Source organism: Drosophila elegans, unplaced genomic scaffold (assembly GCF_018152505.1).
Source record: "Drosophila elegans isolate 14027-0461.03 unplaced genomic scaffold, ASM1815250v1 contig_208, whole genome shotgun sequence".
Classification (NCBI taxonomy): Eukaryota; Metazoa; Arthropoda; class Insecta; order Diptera; family Drosophilidae; genus Drosophila; species Drosophila elegans.
Genome location: NW_024545578.1, coordinates 25071759 through 25091365, shown reverse-complemented (window position 1 = coordinate 25091365; position 19607 = coordinate 25071759). Strand labels below are relative to the sequence as shown.

At 44.6% G+C, this 19607-nt stretch overlaps 2 protein-coding genes across 2 annotated transcripts in view; one reads left to right on the top strand and one right to left on the bottom strand.

Annotated features, from left to right (window-relative positions):
- The window catches only part of LOC108143125 (putative uncharacterized protein DDB_G0282129), a 61746-nt gene that overhangs the window by 28652 nt on the left and 13487 nt on the right, over positions 1 to 19607 (top strand). Inside the window, exon 3 of the mRNA XM_017267366.2 lies at positions 18266 to 18304. Within this exon, the coding sequence (XP_017122855.1) occupies positions 18266 to 18304 (39 nt within the window). The remainder of the gene's footprint in view (positions 1 to 18265; positions 18305 to 19607) is intronic.
- Positions 6806 to 7369, bottom strand: LOC108143165 (NADH dehydrogenase [ubiquinone] 1 alpha subcomplex subunit 7). The gene has a single exon (XM_017267410.2). It carries the CDS (start codon positions 7305 to 7307, stop codon positions 6870 to 6872), a length of 438 nt encoding a protein of 145 aa, XP_017122899.1. The 5' UTR covers positions 7308 to 7369; the 3' UTR covers positions 6806 to 6869.

The following is a 19607-nucleotide window of genomic DNA, read 5'->3' as shown; positions in this document are numbered from 1 at the left end:
ACTGTGCGCAGTGGCGGGCCACCCCGGAAATAAAATTTAAATGTGCCTTTTTGTAGTCGGCTCCCCATCCTCCACCCTCCATTCTCCATCCTCCGCATCCGCCCCACATTTGCATGGCCGCCAGTTGCGCCTAACGAAGCCCCCGGGGAGTGCAAGTGGAGGCTCCAGCTCTCTCCGTTTAAGTGAGGATTTGTGCTGGGCGGCTTTAAAAGAGATTCCAATGCAAATTGGTATATGCCTCAACTGGGAGGGCTTCTGGCATGGCATAGTTGCGAGAAGGGAAAACTTTTTAGCACCCAGGCATTGGGCTCTGTGTGAAAATCACTCAAAATTGTGTTTAACTAAGCGTAAAAATTATAAGCAAATTAATTTGCACAAATCACAACAACAGCAGGGCCAACAAGCCCAACAATAGTGGCTGTTCCTGCACCAGAAACTTTTATGAAACAATCAGGCAAAGGCAAAAGCTCTGTTCCGTCGTTCTCTGGGCCTGGTCTGGGTCTGTTCCATTGGCTCGTCCGGATCCTCTAGATCCCCTCCAGATCCCCTCCAGAGCCCCGGCCCGAAGCCACTGACGCGGCAGCAAAGGCAACCAAGGCGGAGCCCAGAGTGGGAATAACCGACAATTTATCTGCATAAAAGCGCAGTGTGCAACTTTGACGGGGATGTCTGATGTCCTGATGGGGCTTGATGGGTGTGGGCTTGGAAAACTTTGCCGGCTCTGCCGCTGGAAATTGTACTCCAGTCCATGGCCATGCGGGGGAAATGGGAGATTAAAGATTGAAACGGGACAGTTATAGGAAATATTTCAATTACTTTCTTAAATTACGCAAGACCCGAAGCAACCCCCGTTGTTACGGTTGACAAGTACAATTAAAACTTAGAATCAACAAAATTTCAAGAGCAACATAACTTAAACACCCCCAGTGAAATCATTGCCATCATTAATTTGCACACAACAAAGGCGCTGACTGGAAGTGTCCCTTGGAGTTCACGAAAGGGTCGGTCAGCCAAGGGGATGATTTGGCCTGGAGATTCCTTGGCCATTTTTAATTGACTGCAATCGGGAAGTATTTGCCACAGTTGCTGTTGCCTTTCCATTTACAAAAATCAACAATTAAACGGGCCAAAAAGGGTGAGGACTCACCCACTTGAGTCACATGTGCCCAGTACCACTGACGTCGCCCAAGGCTTCCAAAGGAACTTCCCAAATTTATGCCTTGACTTGGCACTGGGCTCATTAGAGGACCGAAGACGGGGGCGGGGGCGGAGGCAACGCCCATTTGCATTTTGTAAATTGTTGCCAACGCAGCCCTGAAATATTTGACAAGGGAGGCGTGGCGCGACCCCCAAACATTGTTTGCTGGCATTGTCTGCGTTTAATTATGGGCGCAAATAAATGTCTGTCACTTTGGGTTGTGTGGTCCCCGCGCCTTGAGTTATGTGCAGAGTTTTAATGAGCCATCGACAGTGGTGGCTGTGTTGGCGGCTTAGAAGGTGGCAAATACTCGTCTACACTGGCCCCCTAATCTTGGCTTAGCTATAAGTTTCAGGACCTGCTTGGGAATCGTTTAATCTGGCTTTAACGAGCGCCTGACTCCTTTCGCCCACGCCCATCCATCATACGCCCTGTGCCACCCTCTCGGTTGGAGGCCGCATCAACCCCCTCATTAACGCCCCAATAATTAAACTCAATTAATGACCGAATGACCAATCAACTGGCACTGCCAGGGCACATCAAAGGCAACACCGAAATGCATCGACCTTTGGTCGAAACCCCCTCCTCCCCACCCACTTATTCCACCCACTCCGCAAAGGGTCGGCCCTGAAAACATGTCTCTGGGGCCACCCGCTAACAACTTCATTTGTCTCTGTTAAGACCCGTCCTGGCTCAGCATCCAAGACTCCGGACGAACTCCTTTCCCTGTTCCCGGGTAATCCTGGTCGGATGGGGAGTGGGAGTGGGAGTGGGAGTGGCGAATCAGAGCAAACCACACGCTGTGTTGTGCTTATCTTGACAGCAAACATTTACAAAAAGAAAACAGCGAGTGGGGAGCACGTCTTTATCGCAGCCGAACAAGGCATTTCCAATTTTCCTTTCGGGTTGCGATCTGGCTTTTAAATACTCCGGAGGTAGATTAATCATCCCACTCCCACTTGCACTCCCGATTACCTGCTCGCTTCGCAAGCAACTTCCTCCAAATCCAATTATAATTGCGCTTATCAAAATAAGTTTTCGATACTTGTTGGCCTGACTGACTCCTGGCGAAGAAAGAGCTCAAGGGGAGCGGGGCAGAAAGACGGTGTCTCTGCCAATTTCACCAATATGGCAATTTAATCCACACAATCAGTTTAAGGCATCGCCATTTATCTTGCCAGCAGCGGAGGGTGCTTCTCTGACTGCTTGTATTAGTTTTCCCCCCCGACCTGCGGTTACCAATTGGGGATTTCTTTCCTCCGCATCGCTGTCAATTACCTCAAGTTTAATTGAAGGTGAAATTGTGTCAGAGCACAAGAGCAAAAGTTGATGTGGTCAGCCGTTCCGGGGTACGATTTTGGCCCAAAAGTTATTCCAATGAAAAATGATATCTCTTGTGATGTGTGGATGGTGGGGTGGATTAGTGAAGGAGATAGTGGGTAGTTTGAAGGTAGTGTGAAATTATTTGATTTGCTTTTATTTGGCAGCGCATTGTTGGCTAAGAAATTAAAGTTCCCCCGCAATTCCGAATGAAATAGAGGATCTCCTTGCTGTTCACTTTCGGTTGGAAAGCCCCGCTTTTCTATCGGAGGAGTAAAACTTGATGATATCCCTAAGAAATAGTCAGTATGTGTGAAATTGGCGGCACGACAACACAAATTAATAATTGATTTTTTCTTTGTTATTGGCTAAATGTAAAAGTACATGGCAATAAAAGACGTTATTGTTGTTTTGGGTATTGTTGCTGTGGCAACAATGAGCGTCAGATTGTTCATCCTTATTTCAGTTTTTAGCATCCGAGTAATTAGCTTCATTAAAATAACTATATAGTTATTTTCTTTAATTCTGTATTATAAAAACCGCCTTTAATATCCGGTCTGAAGGTATAATGTCGCAAATTTTAAAAATAAAACAATTTAATATGAAGAGTATAAGGTCTAACAAGAGGTCGCCTGAGTCGTTGGACCTAATAAATATATTTAGTTTTAAGCCGCATATGAAAGGTTTTGGTTGTTAATGTTCAAAGAGAAAGAACTTAATTGATCTCATTGCATTGCTAGTCACCTAATCCAGCCAAACTTTAAAGAAAACAGTCCAATTCGAGTTTTATAAAATATATTATCTAGTTATTAAATATTCTGAGATCAAGTATGAAGCTTTAATTTTACCTAGTTTCTTGACATTTGCTTGACAGGCTATCAAAATTGTGACACAGCGCAGGTGACTAACTAATCCAGCCAAACTTTAAAGAAAACAGTCCAATTCGAGTTTTATAAAATATATTATCTAGTTATTAAATATTCTGAGATCAAGTAAGATGCTTTAATTTTACCTAGTTTTATGACATTTGCTTGACAGGCTATCAAAATTGTGACACAGCGCAGGCAGATAAGCACAATTTTTACCAGCAGTGGAACCAATGCAGAGTCTCGCTTAATTACATCCGCTGTGGGGGCTGAGGAATGAATTCGGAGGGCGGGCGCCTCGCACTTTCAGTTTCATTTTGGGGAAATATAATAAATTCGCTCTTAAAATTCATTTCATTAAACACTCGCCATGAGCTACTACCCACCAACAGGACAAGGACAAAGGAGCGCCGCAGCAAGGAAGTCTTTTGTTTATACTCGAGTTCCGTTCCCCCAGCTTTCAGCCCCCAGCCCTCAACCCTCAGCTTTCAGCCAAACTCGGGCAAATTAAGCAAGCTGACAATTTTCTCTCTCTAAACTGTACAACAACTTAATGAGCCTGCATAACTTTGCGACAACAGCAGAAGGCGGCAGGGAAGGCAAGAGCTAAGGACTTTCCCCCAAATTTGGGAGGGCGGCAGATAAAAAAAGCACGTAAACTTGGCCGGAGGCGTCTCACTCGCAAACGGTGGCAAAAGTCATTATTCACTGTACTAGCGCGACTCCCAACCTCGTAGCGCCAGCTGAAAAATAATCAACTTTTGCACGACTGTCACCCCACCCCGTCCACCACTCCTCGGTGGCAAGTTCGGCGCAAAGTTTCATGCCCGGCGTGGAGACAACTTCCGTACTGCCTGCGGCCCAATGTTGCATATGGCGAATGGTGAATGGTGAATGGTGTTTGGTGAATGGTGTGTGGCGAATGGCGATGTCCTAGTCCCAGTCTGGCCAGGCTCCCCTTACAAATGACGCATTAATGAAGTGATTTTGCTTTGGTAGAATTTGACTTTTTAGATTTTTCCCATTCCAAGCTCCAAGATGCGGCCGTGACACGCTCAGTTTTTGTGAGCCAAAGCAAGCATTTTTATACCCTTGCAGAGGGTATTATAATTTCAGTCAGAAGTTTGCAACGCAGTGAAGGAGACATCTCCGACCCTATAAAGTATATATATTCTTGATCAGCATCACTAGGCGAGTCGATCTAGCCATGTCCGTCTGTCCGTCTGTCCGTCCGTTTATATGCAAACTAGTCTCTCAGTTTTAAAGCTATCTGCATGAAACTTTCCCAAAAGTTGTCTTTCTATTGCAGGTAGTATATAAGTCGGAACGAGCCGGATCGGACGACTATAGCATATAGCTCCCATAGGAACAATCGGAAAAATAAATGAAAAAAAATTATAACTTTTCTGTTTTTTAATTTTTTGTTTAGTTCTTCGACATTTAGTAATGGTTAAATATTTTCGATTTACGGTTTAAATTTCATCAAAGTCGGACGACTATATCATATAGCTCCCATAGGAACAATAAAAATATATAAAATAACTATCAAATAATTGAGCTGCAAATCATCATAGCTTCAATGTTTTTAAACTTATACGCAAGTAAATTATAATTTTAATGTTTTCAAAAATGTTTAATTCTTGCAATAGCTGCAAGGGTATATGAACTTCGGCTTGCCGAAGTTTGCTTTCTTTCTTGTTTACTAATAATGCTGAATAATAAATTATTTTTTTTCTAATTTATTTGTTTGTACTTCGTGTCACTATCCTGTTACCTCAAGAGAATCATATATATGATACACTAGTCACGAAATCCTTTTCTGCAAATCATTTTGAGTTTGTTTTGTATTAACTTTGCTTGTAAGTGAGCTAGTTGTTATTCCAGTTTACCCATTTTAATCAGTTTTAATAATTTCAAATTGCAGAAGCCTCACAAAATATATCAGCTTAAGTGCCACAACATTTAATTGTGCTTTTCCAGGACCCAATTGGCAGCCCAGTCTCGTGTCACGCTCCCATCTCGGCGCCCAGCACTCATTAACTTCCGCTTGAAGCTCGGTTGTTCTGGTCCGCGTCCCACTCCGTCCAACTTCCCGTTTGTTGCTTTATGCAAATGTTTTTCTTGTTATTATTGCCTGGCCGCGATTCCAGTCGACTGTTGTGTTTGCTGCTTTGGTTTTGCTTTTGGTTTTATAGGAAAACACGCAAAGCAAACAAAGTTGGCTCTGCTCAGTGTTTTCTTACATGAGAGTTTTCCCTTCGGTTTGTTTGTACATATTTTAATTACGCGTCTCTGATTGGGAAGCATTTGTGGCGGGAGCTCGACATTCAGCGACTCTGCGGCACAGCTGTCGCTATATAAAGGCAATTTTTCGTTCGGTTCCCCCAAGTGGTTGACATTTCGGGGATGCGGGTTCAAGGGCGGGTTGAAAGGGTGCGGAAGTGAGTGTTTGCTTTGTGGGCATCGCGTTTTTTTTTTGGATATTTGTTTTCTTGAGTGCGTCCAGCCAAAGTGATTTTTGCACGGAATTAGCACTGCAGGCTCCAAGGCGGCACAGTTGCTGCAAACAGGCTCATGGTTAAATTAGGCAGAGCTTTCCCATTCATATGTGGCAATAAAAATCAGCTCCGGCCAGCACTCACTCACAGCCAAGAAAAGAAATCCGGATGGCAGTCATATAAAGCGTGCCACAGTTTCGGATAGAGTCGCATATTTCGCCAACTGCCGGCGGATGAAGAGCCCGGCAACATGTTGACTTGACAGTCTGAAGTTTCCGGGCAATTGACACCCTTTTTCCAATCCAACAGGGCAACCCTCCACTCAATCTGGCTCTTCGCGCTACAAGGGTAATTTCAATAAATCGAGGGGCGCCACCCTCAGCACGGCAGAATATTACTTTTTGCATAACGCACAAAACTTGATTATATTTTCTCTTCTCTTTGGTTCGAATGGTGGCAGTATCCTTTGGCGGGGGTGGAGCAGAGTGCGCCAAAATCAAACGCCAATCAATAAATCGATGGGCGAAAGTCATCAGCATAAATTGTGCTGCCCAGACAATTAACAGTCGACCTGCAATCATCATTAACAATGGCCCATAATCCACTCAACGTCGGGCAAATTGCCTCGTTTTAAATTGTAAATATAAACTTTGATAGCATTAAACGTTATTAAGCCTGCAAATTTATTGTTGTGGTCGGTTGCGAACCCTTTGGATCCGATTTTGCCGCCTTCCCAGCCTGTGCCTTCGATAATTGTGTGCTTAATTAAATTTTCATGCAGGTGCCATAAATGATTTTCACCCCTGACGTCTAATTAGATTTACATTTTTACGACCTGTCTGCATTGACTCCTCGGTGAATCCTATTAATAGTCCTGCTCAAGGTCGTAAATACCTGCAAAGCACACGCAATGGGACAGTCAATTAGTCAAACACTTTATTCGTTTTCAACGGGAACACGGGAAACACAGGAACACGGGAAACTCGTCTAACGAGGTCCCTCCCAGGAATGCACCTTCCCGGGAGTGGGAAGCTTCTTCACGCCGGAGTCCTCTCTTTGATCGCAGTGCTCTGCATCGGCATCCTCGGATTCCGGAGGAGCAGCTCCCTCCTTCGAGATCTCTCCAGTCTTGGCCTGAGCATCTTTGGCCGCCTCTTTGGTTGCTTCTTTGGCCAGCGCTTGCTTGTGCTCCTGCACCAGATCGACGGCCGGCTTGACCAACCGCCGGGGATCTCTGGCGTAGTAGTAGTTGGCGATCAGGTTCTCCGAAGGACCCTGGGGAACCGCCGGGGGCGGCTGAGTCCGCGGGGAGACGGTGTCGGCAAAGCGCAGGGCCGTCTTGTGGGTGCGGCCCAGAAAGAAGTTGCGCAAGCGACTCAGGAACTCTGCCACGTCGCGGTGCTTGAGTTTCGGCTTGGGGGGCATCTCTGATTGGGTGTTGGGTGTTGAGTTGTCGGAAATTTAGACTCGAGTCCTAAGTGACTACTAAGTCAAGTGGCAGTAGATTGCTCGTGCACAGCAATCCCTTCCGCAGTTTCCACACGAATTGATGCGACGGTGTGGCGTCACCCCACAGCGGATGACTCAATTCAATAAGCGTCAATCTTTCCACGCGCTCGGCTGTCAATCAGATTTGGCATCGAAATCTGCCAGCGATGAGTTTCAATTATGGCCACAGAAAAGAAACAAAGCGGCTAAGGCGCCCCTGGCCAAAAATAGAAACATTCGCAGTATCATCGAAGACAGCGCAAAAAGTCGACATTGAAATTAATAAAAACACTTCAATTTCCGATGCCAATCAAGGCGGCGGTCCACCCCCATCCACCATGTGCCGCCAGTGTGACAGGAGCACGCGTCGGGCTTTACTGTACTTAGGGCGGTACAGCACGTCCGGCTGTCAGCCTGTCAGCCGGAGCGCCAGCACCCATGGCCGGATTTCAGCCTGCGAACATGAGCCGGAGTCCGATGTTAAGATGTTAATCATGGATACCGATCCGTGAGCTCAGTGAGCTCCGCTCGCATTGCATCAGATAAGCAGCTTGTCGAGATTTACGAAATCGAGCTGATTATATCCTTGTGCGACGAGGTCTCCATTGGACGCGTGTCAAAGGGTGGCCCGGTAGTTTGCGAACACTGCTGATGTGTTTACCTTTTGGCTTTTCAGGAAAGTCCCGGGAAGGGCAGGTTGAGGGGTTGAACCAACGAAAGGAGAGTCGTTGGCTATGGAAAATGCATAAATCAGATTGACTCCTCGCCCAATTTGATTACAATTTACGGCACACGCGGAAATCGCTCGCGATAAGCTCGGCCAGCTAAATATCAGGTTAACATTCGTTTGCGATGGGAAAAATCCGGAGAAATTGATTCAATGTGTGAGAAAGAAATGAATACAGTGTGGAAAGAATGGGCATTTCAATTTGCTGCGATTCAGATTTCGGGCAAAGGCTCTAGAATAATGCCCAGTCAATGTCGTTTAAAAGTACGCACTAGAATAAAATTTGAAAAACTAGGATAATCCAGGACGAAACGAATATTTTGTAAAATAAAATTTTATATTTTAAAGACAAAAGAGTAGGGTATTAACCTAACCAAATTTGTCATCCAGCGTCACATTGCCTGAAACTTAAAGATACAATTCTTCCATCTAATTGATCAAATTTTTGCGAACATGGAAATTAGATTAAGGGAGGTTTTGCTGCAGTCGTGATTTGCCTTGGTTTTTTTTTGGTATTTTCAGTATGGCAAGGTAACAGACCTTAAAGTGACATTCGATTCGCCGCTGTCTTTGTGGGGTGGTTCATCTGGGGTTCAGGACGGGAAGGCACATGCGGTCGCTGTGTGTTCGCTCTCTGATTGAACTAATTGACACATGTGAGGAGAAATTTACCAAAATATCGGTTTGGGATTTCGTAATTCGAGCCAGGGTTGGACCAGAGGTGGCATGCTCCCTGAACTTTCCCTCTCACCCTTGGCCTCTATCGCTGCCGCTCCATCTGCTTGTTGTAATACGATATGTCAACAATATCCAGAGGTCGCAGCAAACTTTAAAAGAAGCCGGGAAACCCATGGCGATGCGGTGCGGCGAAAGTAAAAGCAGCGAAGGTCAACATCATCAAAATGTCTGTCTGGGCTCGGGACAAACATCTGAGAAGCAGACTCTGGTCCAGCAGCACACACATGCTCCAAGGATCTGGCTTGTGTCCTGCTCCTGCTGCTCCCGGTATCGTCGTAGTGAAAATGATAATGTTAAAGTTTTACAACTTAAGTCGTCAAAGTCAAACACACTCTAGGGAAATTACAAACACATTCGAGACAAGAATGTGAAGCACAAAAGTCGTTGTTCGCCGAGGGGCAGGCGAATGGGGGGGCTAAGGGGAAAGGGGGAATGGTACTGGGAAGGTCAAGAGATGAGGGTGGCCCACAACTTTCCGTACCGAGTGGTGTGATGAAATATACGTACACTGCACGTCCTTCCAACTTTACCTGCACAAATCTTGAGCTCACTGCTCACTGCTCACTATCCTTGGTTGTTTGGTGCTTTTGGCTTTTACAGTGCTTCGGGGTGGAATTAGTGACAGACCCTTGCCCGCACCTCATCCCTGGCCCAGTTGCGCCATTAGCATAAATAAGCGTTTCTAAGTACGCCCCATAAAGGTGTAAATGCTCTGGTATTATTAGCCAAAGGCGAGCCCAGGGACCCAAAGACAAGAGCAGCTGAGGGGGAGATCGGCGAAACCGCTGGAAGCTCTTGAGTGACTTTTGCTAGCGCTAAAATTTTATAGCCGCCAACTCACATAAAATTTGCTCTCCAAGTATTTCATAAAATTTTGTTGCGCATCAAAATTGAGGGACCTGCAGCGAATCCCAGTTAGCTGGAGGACGTCGAAATGATGGGTTGGAAATGAAATTTTATTAAATGACTGTCAAGTTCTTGGCTACTTGGCTTAGCTGTGAAATTAGCAGGCGCTGGTGGCAGATCGACGGCCCTTCCTGATTTTGGCTGACTAAGCAAATGGGTCAAGTTAAAGATATGACGCTGGGGATGGCTCTGAGCGCCAGGCAAGAAGTGTAACAATGTTGCGGTAACTGGCTAACGGGAGTGGCGATGCAGTTCATATTTCAGCTCCAGGGTTAGCCAAACCTTTGGCCAGTTATCTTTGGAAAAGTTTTGCCTGCTTGGAATGTTTTTGGCACAAAAGTTTCCTCCTGCGGCCAAATGCCATTCCTTCTCAAGAGCAACCGAGTGCAAGGAACCTATCGAGCACCCGGCGACGGCCTCCTGCCGCTCATTAAAATGTCCCAAACGTTCTGTTTATGCACCGGGAAGCCCCCCCTCCCCCTTTACCTATTACGCACCCATTGCCACGGCAAGTGAACACTGGCTTTATTCGTTTCATGCCCACGTTTATTGTTTTCCCAGTCGTTTCCAGCATCTTATCAATTTGACTCAAAGGCACAGGCAGCGGCACAGGCTCGAGCAATAAAAGAGTAACCATTGTTTCCTGCGCCGTCCTCCTTCCGTTTGCCTCTGACGCTGATAATGAAGACAGCAACAACATTGTCTTCCTCTGGCAGGCCCAGAACGTGACTGCCTTATCAATGCGACTTATTGCCATGACGCAGCCGCCCTGCTCCTCAATGCCGTCCTGCGCCACGCCCCCCTTCAGATATCGCTGAAGCAATTAAAATTTGTAGCTATTGGTGGAGTTCGGTAGAGAATTCGATAGAGGCGCCATCGTTTGCAAATCATTTCGCAGTTGCTCAAGACTACTCCTCCCCTCCCCCCGCCACACAATTCCCCGGGGGCTTCCCCATCGCTCATTTTTCATACTGACAGCCCAATGGGCGTTAATTGCGTGGGTTTGAGTTTGGGTTTGGTTAGGGCTACGGCGTCAGATAAGCGCGCGTGATTTTTCTACGAATTTTGTGCCCAGAGGGCATCCAGCTCACGCCCCCTCCCCACAGCCACACCCACTCAGGGGGATGAAGCCAGGCCTTGTTATGTGGCGCGATTCACATTACTCCCCCAATCGGCGATTTAAATGAGGCTATCCTCTTCAGCCACGCATTCGGTGGCAGGCGGCGATAAGAAAAAGATGCCAGAGTTCTGAAGTCAAGGAATGGAGGATGAAATACCATTTTTGAATTGGCAAAACGTGCAGCAAATGGCTTAATTACGTCTGAAGAGATGAACTTTGACTCCAACTCTGCAACGAAGTGGGCAGGCATTTTGTTATGGTTCCTTGACTGGCCACAAGATGAGCCACATATCAAAAGACTCATGATATACTAAGGATATTACGAATTTCTGTTTATTAATAATTGGGTAAAGTTACAGTTTTAGGTATATGAAATTATAAACGAATAATTGATTCTAATGATGCCATTGATCTAGCTATAGGGTCAACTTGTACTTACTTTCCCAATCCTATGTTACTTTTGAAAGCATCTGCTCTCTGTGCGTCGAGGGGATGCATTTATCATATCAATATCTTTGTGGCTGCCACTGTAGGTGCTAACAAATGATTCCCTGCTCCGCACTCCGCACTCCGCACTCTCCCCTCCTGCCACATCCATTTAAATGCGCATATTTCACAGTCAACATGCCTTGACAACATGCCCTGCCGGCTTTCTTCTTGACCTGCTCTAAATATGTAAACAAATAGTTTTGGCAATTGCCAAGTGGGGCATGTCAGAACCAAGTTCCAGGCCGTTTGCAACCCCAGTTCCCCGTTCCCAGTTCCCAGTTCCCTGTTTCCTGTTCCCGCAGGTCGTCCCGTCGGTCGTCGGGCTGCATGTTGTGGCATGCGGTTGTGCAACGGCAACAACTTTTGCAACATGCACCAGACGACTGACTGCGTTCCCCTTCCCCTTCCCTTTCCCCGGCGAGTGCCACCTATGCGAGGATGGCAAAATAAACGAGGCCTTAAATCGAACTCTGTACACGGGTCGGGTCGAGCTGGGTCGGAGGCCGGGATCGTCTCGTTTGAGGTTAACGTAATTTAAGGCAGCAGGAGCCGGGTGCCAGGCCACTCGGACTGAGGAGCGGGTGGACCCCAGTGACTGCCCATTTAACATGCTGCCGACGTGCGTGGCTCCGTGTGTGAATGTGGCAATTTCGCAAATTATAAATTTTCCACCTGCGCAATGTGCCGGCTGCCTGTGCCCTTCCCCCCTCCCCCCTCGTCCCTCCATCGGGATGGCTGTTGGGGAAAGTTGTACGCGCACCGAACTGCTTCCTGCCCGCCGACAACAATCCGAGAATTGATCGCTGTTTCCGGCTTCTCTATTGCTTCGTTGTTGTTTGGGATATTAAGTCGACGACACCGAACACAAGTTGCATGCGTGTACAGTGCTCCCCCGAAACAGTGTACTTTTAGAGTGGAATGTGCTGAGTGTGTCGCCTTTTTATGCCTTTTGAGGGCATGCACCACCTGCAACCTTTTGAATTTGCCAGCAATGGTGTTGCAAAGTTAAACTGATATTAAAGATGCAAACTAAAATATCTTTTACCAATGCAAGTAATATTTTACGAACTTCTAACCACAAAATTACCTCTCACTTTTTGTTTATTTATTATTCCACTGCGGACTAAACAAATAAATGAATTTCTTAGTTACTGAGATGTTCGTTCTGTCAACTGAAGAGACAAAACCTATTTTTTTGTATTATTTACTTAAAAAATTTAATTAAAATATTGATGTTGGGTAACTATGTAGATATCGTGCAATAATAGTGCTCCCAGCTGGTGACACCCAACAACAGAAAACTGTCAGAGAACAAAACGTAAAAGGCAACAATTTGTGTAAGAGCAAATTAAATATTGTAACTGTGAGATAAATTCGATATTGCCGCATGGGGTCAACTGGGTATCAGACGCCTCCTTCCTCACCCTTTGTCTCGATGATTGCATAAGCAAGGTGGAAGCAGGAGAGGGGCCAGAATTCGAAAGATGTAAACAATATGCAAAACACAACGGAAGCCAGACTCAGAAATGCATATCACGAATACGCAGTGGAGTTCGCTACATGACTTTGCATATTGAGGAGCTGGAAAAACACAGGGCGGAGGCCAGGGAACAAGGTCAACCTTTATCAATCCAACATCAAATGTTTATAAATCCTTGGAGTTCTGTGTCTGCTCTGCATAAGGGTTCAATAAATGTCGCAGAATAAATATTTAATGAACATAAACACAAGACACAAACAACGATGGCAAACTGCACGGCTAAATATTGAAATAAAATCTAGGCAAGAAACTCACCCCCCTCCTCCCATTTTCCTCCCTCGTCTTAGGTCTCTATTGCGACATCAATTTGCATTTGATGGCGAATGGGAAATTAAGGGGCGAAATGCTTTATGCCGCCTGCTCGAACTTCCTCCGCTTATCGATCGCCCAGTTGACATTGCATCGATATCGGGCGAAAGTTAACAAGCGGCAGGCCATAACAAGCCAGTATATGATACTGTAAATGTTCGATTTAAAAGCTTTTCTCAGCTTTTCCTCATCGCTTGTTTGTCTTTCGTTCTCTGTTTGCTGTCGCGTCTCGTCTCCTGCATTTGGTCTTCAATAAGGACCTGACTTCAGTTCAATCTGACGGTAAAATATCTTGCAGGAGAAATCGCAGGGCAAGGCAGAGATATACCTCAATCAAGCCTTGATTATTCACGCGATTAATATGCAATTAATATTCGATATTTTGAGCAACTTTTCTATACAATTAATTAAATTTCCGCCCCTTCTCGTCCGGGGTAACACACTTTTGTGTCACATCAGCGAATTGCAATCCGCCGCACACACACCCAGCGAACCTGCCTATGCACACTCATTAACACAACAATAAAGTACAATCGCCGCCCCGCCTCTCCGCCTCTCCGCCTGCCCGCCCTGCTCCGCGTGGGGGCGTGGACAATTAATGTGACTGACACACATGCAGATTTTGCCGCCGTTCGCGTTGTCATATTTGATTTACAGTTGCAATTTACGCACTTTCAGCAGGAGGAGGCCCAGGATCGGGAGTTGCGATGGGTGTGGTTGTGGGTGTGGGTGTGGGGCTGGCCGACAGCTGTCCACGTCAGCATCCGGCTTCTGTTTGATGTTGTTAATTGATTTTCAAAGTCAACTGGCGTGGATTGGTGGGTTCTGGTGGGGATTGGAGCGGACTGCAGGGGACTAAAGGGAAGCCTGCTTTCGCTTTCGCCACGCTCGGAGATTAGCAGGGCAGTGTAAAATGCATCTCCATTGAGGCGCAAGCGACATAAAACCAATTCCCAATCCGCATTCGCTGGACAATTTACAGACTGTGTGTCCCGACCCCGCCCCACGCCCCCCGCCCCTGGTGTGCATTGTAAGTGCAGTGTAGCGCACTTGCAGCTGCAATTGCCGAGTGGATTTCGGAGTTGTTCCTGCTGCACGGCGCGTGGGGCGGTGGGGCAGCGGGGCGGTGGTTGATGGGCTCGTGTTTGTTTTATGTGTGGCAATTGTCAGCGTCCCATCGACAAGGGACTGTATCTGTTGTCTGTCCGGCATGCGGTTCAATCAAAGCGATTTTCAATGTCCACAAAATTTCGGAAAAGGACATTTTGGTAATTTCAACGACGTCCCCCTCCGAATCAGGAGCGGACTTGATTCCGCTGCGGTTTTTTAGGGCCCATTGAAGCCGATCTTGTTTGGTTTGGCAAGCTATAAAGCTGTGCTAGCCTTTACCATAAAATATCCAATCAGGTTGACAAAGTTGATGCCAACTAAAATTGCTCAAGTGGCCGTTACTTTTCCGATGCAAAAGTGATTTGAATAGAATTTAAAAGCGTAGAATCTTTAAAATTTGTAAGGACTAATGCCATTATATTCCAAGGAAACGTATGTATTTGTTTGACTTTCATTAAATCTGATCTCTCTCTCCTCCTCTATAATTTTTTAGCAGTTGAAATATTTGTCCGTTTTTTCGTTTACGGATGCTAACAAGTTATTGAGAATTTTAACCCTTTGCAGAGGGAATTGTATTATTATTAAACAGTACATTTTTTTGATTAGCATCATTAGGAAAGTAGATCTAGCGCTGTGCGTCTGTTCGGTTTTTCGCAAACTACTCTCTCCGATTGAAAAGTATCTTGATGAAACTTTTCCAAACGTCTTCTTTCAATTTCCAGAAGTATTTAAGTCAGAACGGAACAAATAGGACCACTATATCACATAGCTATCACAGTAACAAAAATAAAACTTCGCTGTTTTTCAATTTATTCGAATACACATCGAGATATTGTTACAGGTTCAAATTTCAGAACAATGGGTTTAATTTAATCAACGATTAGTAAAGCGTAAACATCGAACACAAATAGTTTTTAAGAATATTTATTTTTGTAATAGCTGCAAGGCAATATATATAGGTATATATATATAGCTTTTTTCTGTTTTATAAAAGTTTTAATGTTACTTATTGATTTAAGAGCTAGGAAAGAATGGCCAAACTTGCAAATCTTCGTCGATTTTTAACCTTGTTGCATTGAGTTCAGCTGTTTGTTACTTTTTCTTGTAAAATCAAGTTCTGATCAAATTAATCTGCCCACCTGAGGTAGCAATGGTAAACAGCAAAACATCTATGTCCTTGGACATACTTTGAGTTTTTAAAACTGGCGCCCAAAAGACCCGCAATCCATCACCAGCCGCTGGTCCTGCTTTGCTGTTGGTAATGAGTTTGGTTTTGCTGTTTAAATTTAAACGTGTTCAGCGGCGGGAGGAGGAGCGGGACAAGGGTTGGCTTGCAAGCGGATGGCTACAGTTCTAAAGTGTATTTGCATTTAACGCTAAATGCACTGCAGAAGGATGGGATGGATTGCAGCCTGCGGGAGGGAAAACATGACAGTTGCATTAATTTTGATTGCGTAAATATTTTAAGTGTGCGGATTGCGAGAGCCCTCTCAAAAATGTTTGCCCATGGCCCATTGCCTGGTGAATGGGTTGGGCTGGGCTGCACGAATTAAGTGATTGCAATTGAGATGAGCTGATTGTGAAATCTGGGTGAGTCGAGATCGTTGCATTTTAAAGTTTGTTGAAGGACTTGCAGCTAATGGTGAACCTCCCGATGCTTCGGCTCAGTTCGATGAACTCCTGAATGGAGTTCAACTCGAGCATTGGCAACTTTTCTAATTAAGCAACAACTGCCACTCCACCCTTGTTTTCTGGGTCGCATCCCCAGATGTTGCTAATTTCAGACGCTAATAAAATGATTCAACCACAAATGTTTGAGGGCAAAAAATGCTATGGAATTTATGGGCACGTAGCTGACATAAAACTTTCAGATGGATCCGAACCCCTCGCATGATGTGATAATTTACTTAACAGCCTCTGCGCAGCTAACACGCTCCGGAGACAATTTACAAGATGCAAACATCAAATTTTATGATGTCTAGGCCATAATTAATCGAGATTTGTTGTGAAGGTGGCTGAGGCTGAAGCTGAAGCTCATAAAACTTAAGCAACCTCTTAATGAATATTAACTTAACTTGACTTTTATGAATTCCCGTTCTTTTTTCCTGCCTAATCCTCACCCGGCTCGACTCTTTTTATAAACGCTTATTCTATTTATTTGCCACTTCTCCCGTTTATTTGCGCTTTCCAGACCCTGTCTGACCTTAGCAGCTCAACTGCAATTAAACCTTAACCACATTATCTCCAGCTCCGTTTCTTCCCAACAGCGCCATTACAAGTTTTTCGCTTTCGGTCGACCAATACCGCAAAGTCTGCGGCATGTGGAGAATTTTCCCATAAGACTGCAATTTTGTCCAGAGTATTATTTAAAGGGGCACATCAGCATTTGGTTGAACTTTGGTAGGGCAAAATACTGAAATACCCTCTCATGAGAGGTTATATATAATCCTAATATTTTAAAGTTTATGTGCTTTCCTTGGTCACAAAATAGGAATAATTAAAGCATAAGAAAAATAAGATAAAACTAAACGAAAGGAAAAAAAGGAAAATATATAATCATTGAAATCTGGTTTAAGGAGAAAAGTTTGAAAGTTACCAAAATAGGAAAAATATTTAAATCTATAAATAAGTTTACTACAAAATATTGAAGCAAACTTTTTAAATTTTCTTGCCACCAAAAGGTATTAAAATAATCGTTGATCCCCAGTTAAATATCGTGTGGCTTCTTATCTCCATTACACAAAGCATAACAATGCAGTTGAAATTTTATAGTAAATTGATCAAAGAATTTAGTTGTAAAGGATTGACTTTATATTCCGAGGGTACCTGAAAGTAATCCTAAAGCGAAGCATCCATATGCGAAAAAATGCCTTATTCTTGTCATAAAAAATAAAGCTAAATTGTTCGTGTTACTTTTTTTGTTAGCAAATTCCTAGGGCCTTACAAGCATTTCAGTCAGATAAGTCTTCGTCTCTTTTTACTAGAGTTATTTATGTACATTTTACTGAATAATAAATTGCACCCATTAAAATATGCCAAAAAATCTATACAATGAAACTCTTTCAAGTGATGTCATAAATTAGCTTAGGAATCCTATACTCATTTTATTAATTTTCTCAAACAAAACAACGGACTTTTGGCCAAAACTCGGGCCCGCTGGCTCAGTGTGCATTGACTAGAAATCATCTGGATTGGAAGAGAAAGAGTATTCTAGGGAAACAAAGACTTGACGCTTTGTGGTGATAGCTGGAAATTAATTAAATGTCGCGGCGAATGAAATTAAAATAAAAAGGTCGAAAGCTGCTTTAAACAAGATGATAGCTTGGGACAGAAGGCCAAGGCTTATCATTTGATATTAGTAAGGGAGTGAGTCGAATGGTTACTCAGCCGAATAGCTGAATGCACAACTTTGCGTGTGGCCAAATCTTGTGAATGACGTTCGTTTTCTTTCTGACTTTTCTCGTTCCTGAGTGCGGTACAAACAATAACTTCGAAATACAAAGACAAAGCGAAGGAATAGTTGGGCCGAAAGGAAAGGCACTTCCTTTTGCTGAGTAGCCTTTGCAGCAGAAAAACTGCAACTTTTGACTTCCGCACTAAAAGTTTAAGTCCATTTCCGACCGAGCTAGGATTCAAGGAGAGAAATTAATTAGTAGTTTACTGAGTCGCGCTACCCTGTCTTTGTGTGGTGAATCTGGGATATCGCTTTTGCTCCTTTGTTTGTTTTCCATTCCTACTTTTATTTTATTATTATAATTTATTTATTCCTTATTAATTCCGATTCTTGTAGCACTTTCGATGGGTTAATCCTATAGTCAAAGTCTTATGATGTGTATTTCTTGTGCTGGAAGCTGTAGTTAGTGGCCTTTAATATTTTGTAACGTTTGGGGATTTGAATAAACAAGTTTATATCCTCCATTACCAGCGAGTAACCGAATTTCCCGCTTCTATTGCAGGTCTCAAGGATCCAAACCTGGACAGGCATACCAGTAAAGGTGAGTTTCGGCTTAGCACTCTACTCCGATCAAAAATTAATTAGGAAGCCACTGGAGATGTAAATAGTCTGTGATGGCAACAAACCGAAATTTTTGCTGCTCACTCAAAGCGACCGAGACAAAGGTCCAACCCACACACTGGCTCCAGCCTCGCTGCTCGCCGCAATAACTATAAATTCCCAGGCCCAAGGCAACCACAAGACTTCACCCAAGCCCCTCAAAACATAAACCAAGCGGCTCTTTAAAACGCAATCAAGCTGAAAATTAATTAAAATTTTCAAGCGGGATATGAAATGAATGCGCAGTCGAAAGGGAACGACGGTCCTCCCTTCGAAGACGAGCGGGTTGTGCAAGGTAAATCCGAGGTTTAAATTAAAACACACTTGTTACTGTCTTAGACGCTGCCGTCTCCGCTGGAAGTCGTCGTCTCGATTTCATTAAAAATGTTTTTATGCTCGCATTATCCTTTCACTTTGCCTCTGACTCTTCCACGCAGCAATTTAATTTGGCTACAAAACGCTTGCCGCATCCTTGACACTTTCACTTTCACCTTACCACTTTCCCACCCCCAACCCCCAACCCCGCCCAGCTCACCTTCCGCTACCCTCAACCCATTTCACTTCAGGCGATGGCTTGTTTTAAGCAGCTTAAGCTTGTCGTTGACATTCGCCCGTGATGTTGTTGTTTGTGCTGCGAAAGTGCTCATAATTTCACGCTAAACGAACACACACGCGTCCTTCAGGTCCTGTGCCAGCTCTTGGCTTTCCTCAGAGCGCTTTCCACCACTTGGTTCGCCTTCGAGCTGGTGGGAATCAAGGTTTAAGCAGCGGAGTCACCGGGGATATCGCCGAAATGCAATAAAGTTGAGTGCGGATTCGCTGAGAGCTCCATTTTAGTCTGCACTTTTTGCCTTGCCTTCCAAGGATGTTGACTTCTATAATCTGCAAAAATAAATCGGGAATGTCTTGTGTGGGGAATCAATCGATCCGAGTATGTTGGACAAAGTTTGGGCTTGTACTCTGTACCTCTGTACTCCACCGCCTGGTCATCCCGTTGGCTGTTGTCTTTATTACATTCCGATGAATGTTGCGATTTGACTTCGGCGGGCGGCTAAAAAAATACAACTCATTGCATGCTCGGGGGCCATTGAATGGACTTGATTCGGTGTATTCATATGCTTTTAACTGAATTAGTCTAGCCGGCTAATGTGATAAATGGATGCGGCTGGCAGGAGCTGAAGCCTGGTGAACCCTTCATAATTATACTTGGAGCCGATGGGCTGGGGGATGGGCTGCAAGTCATT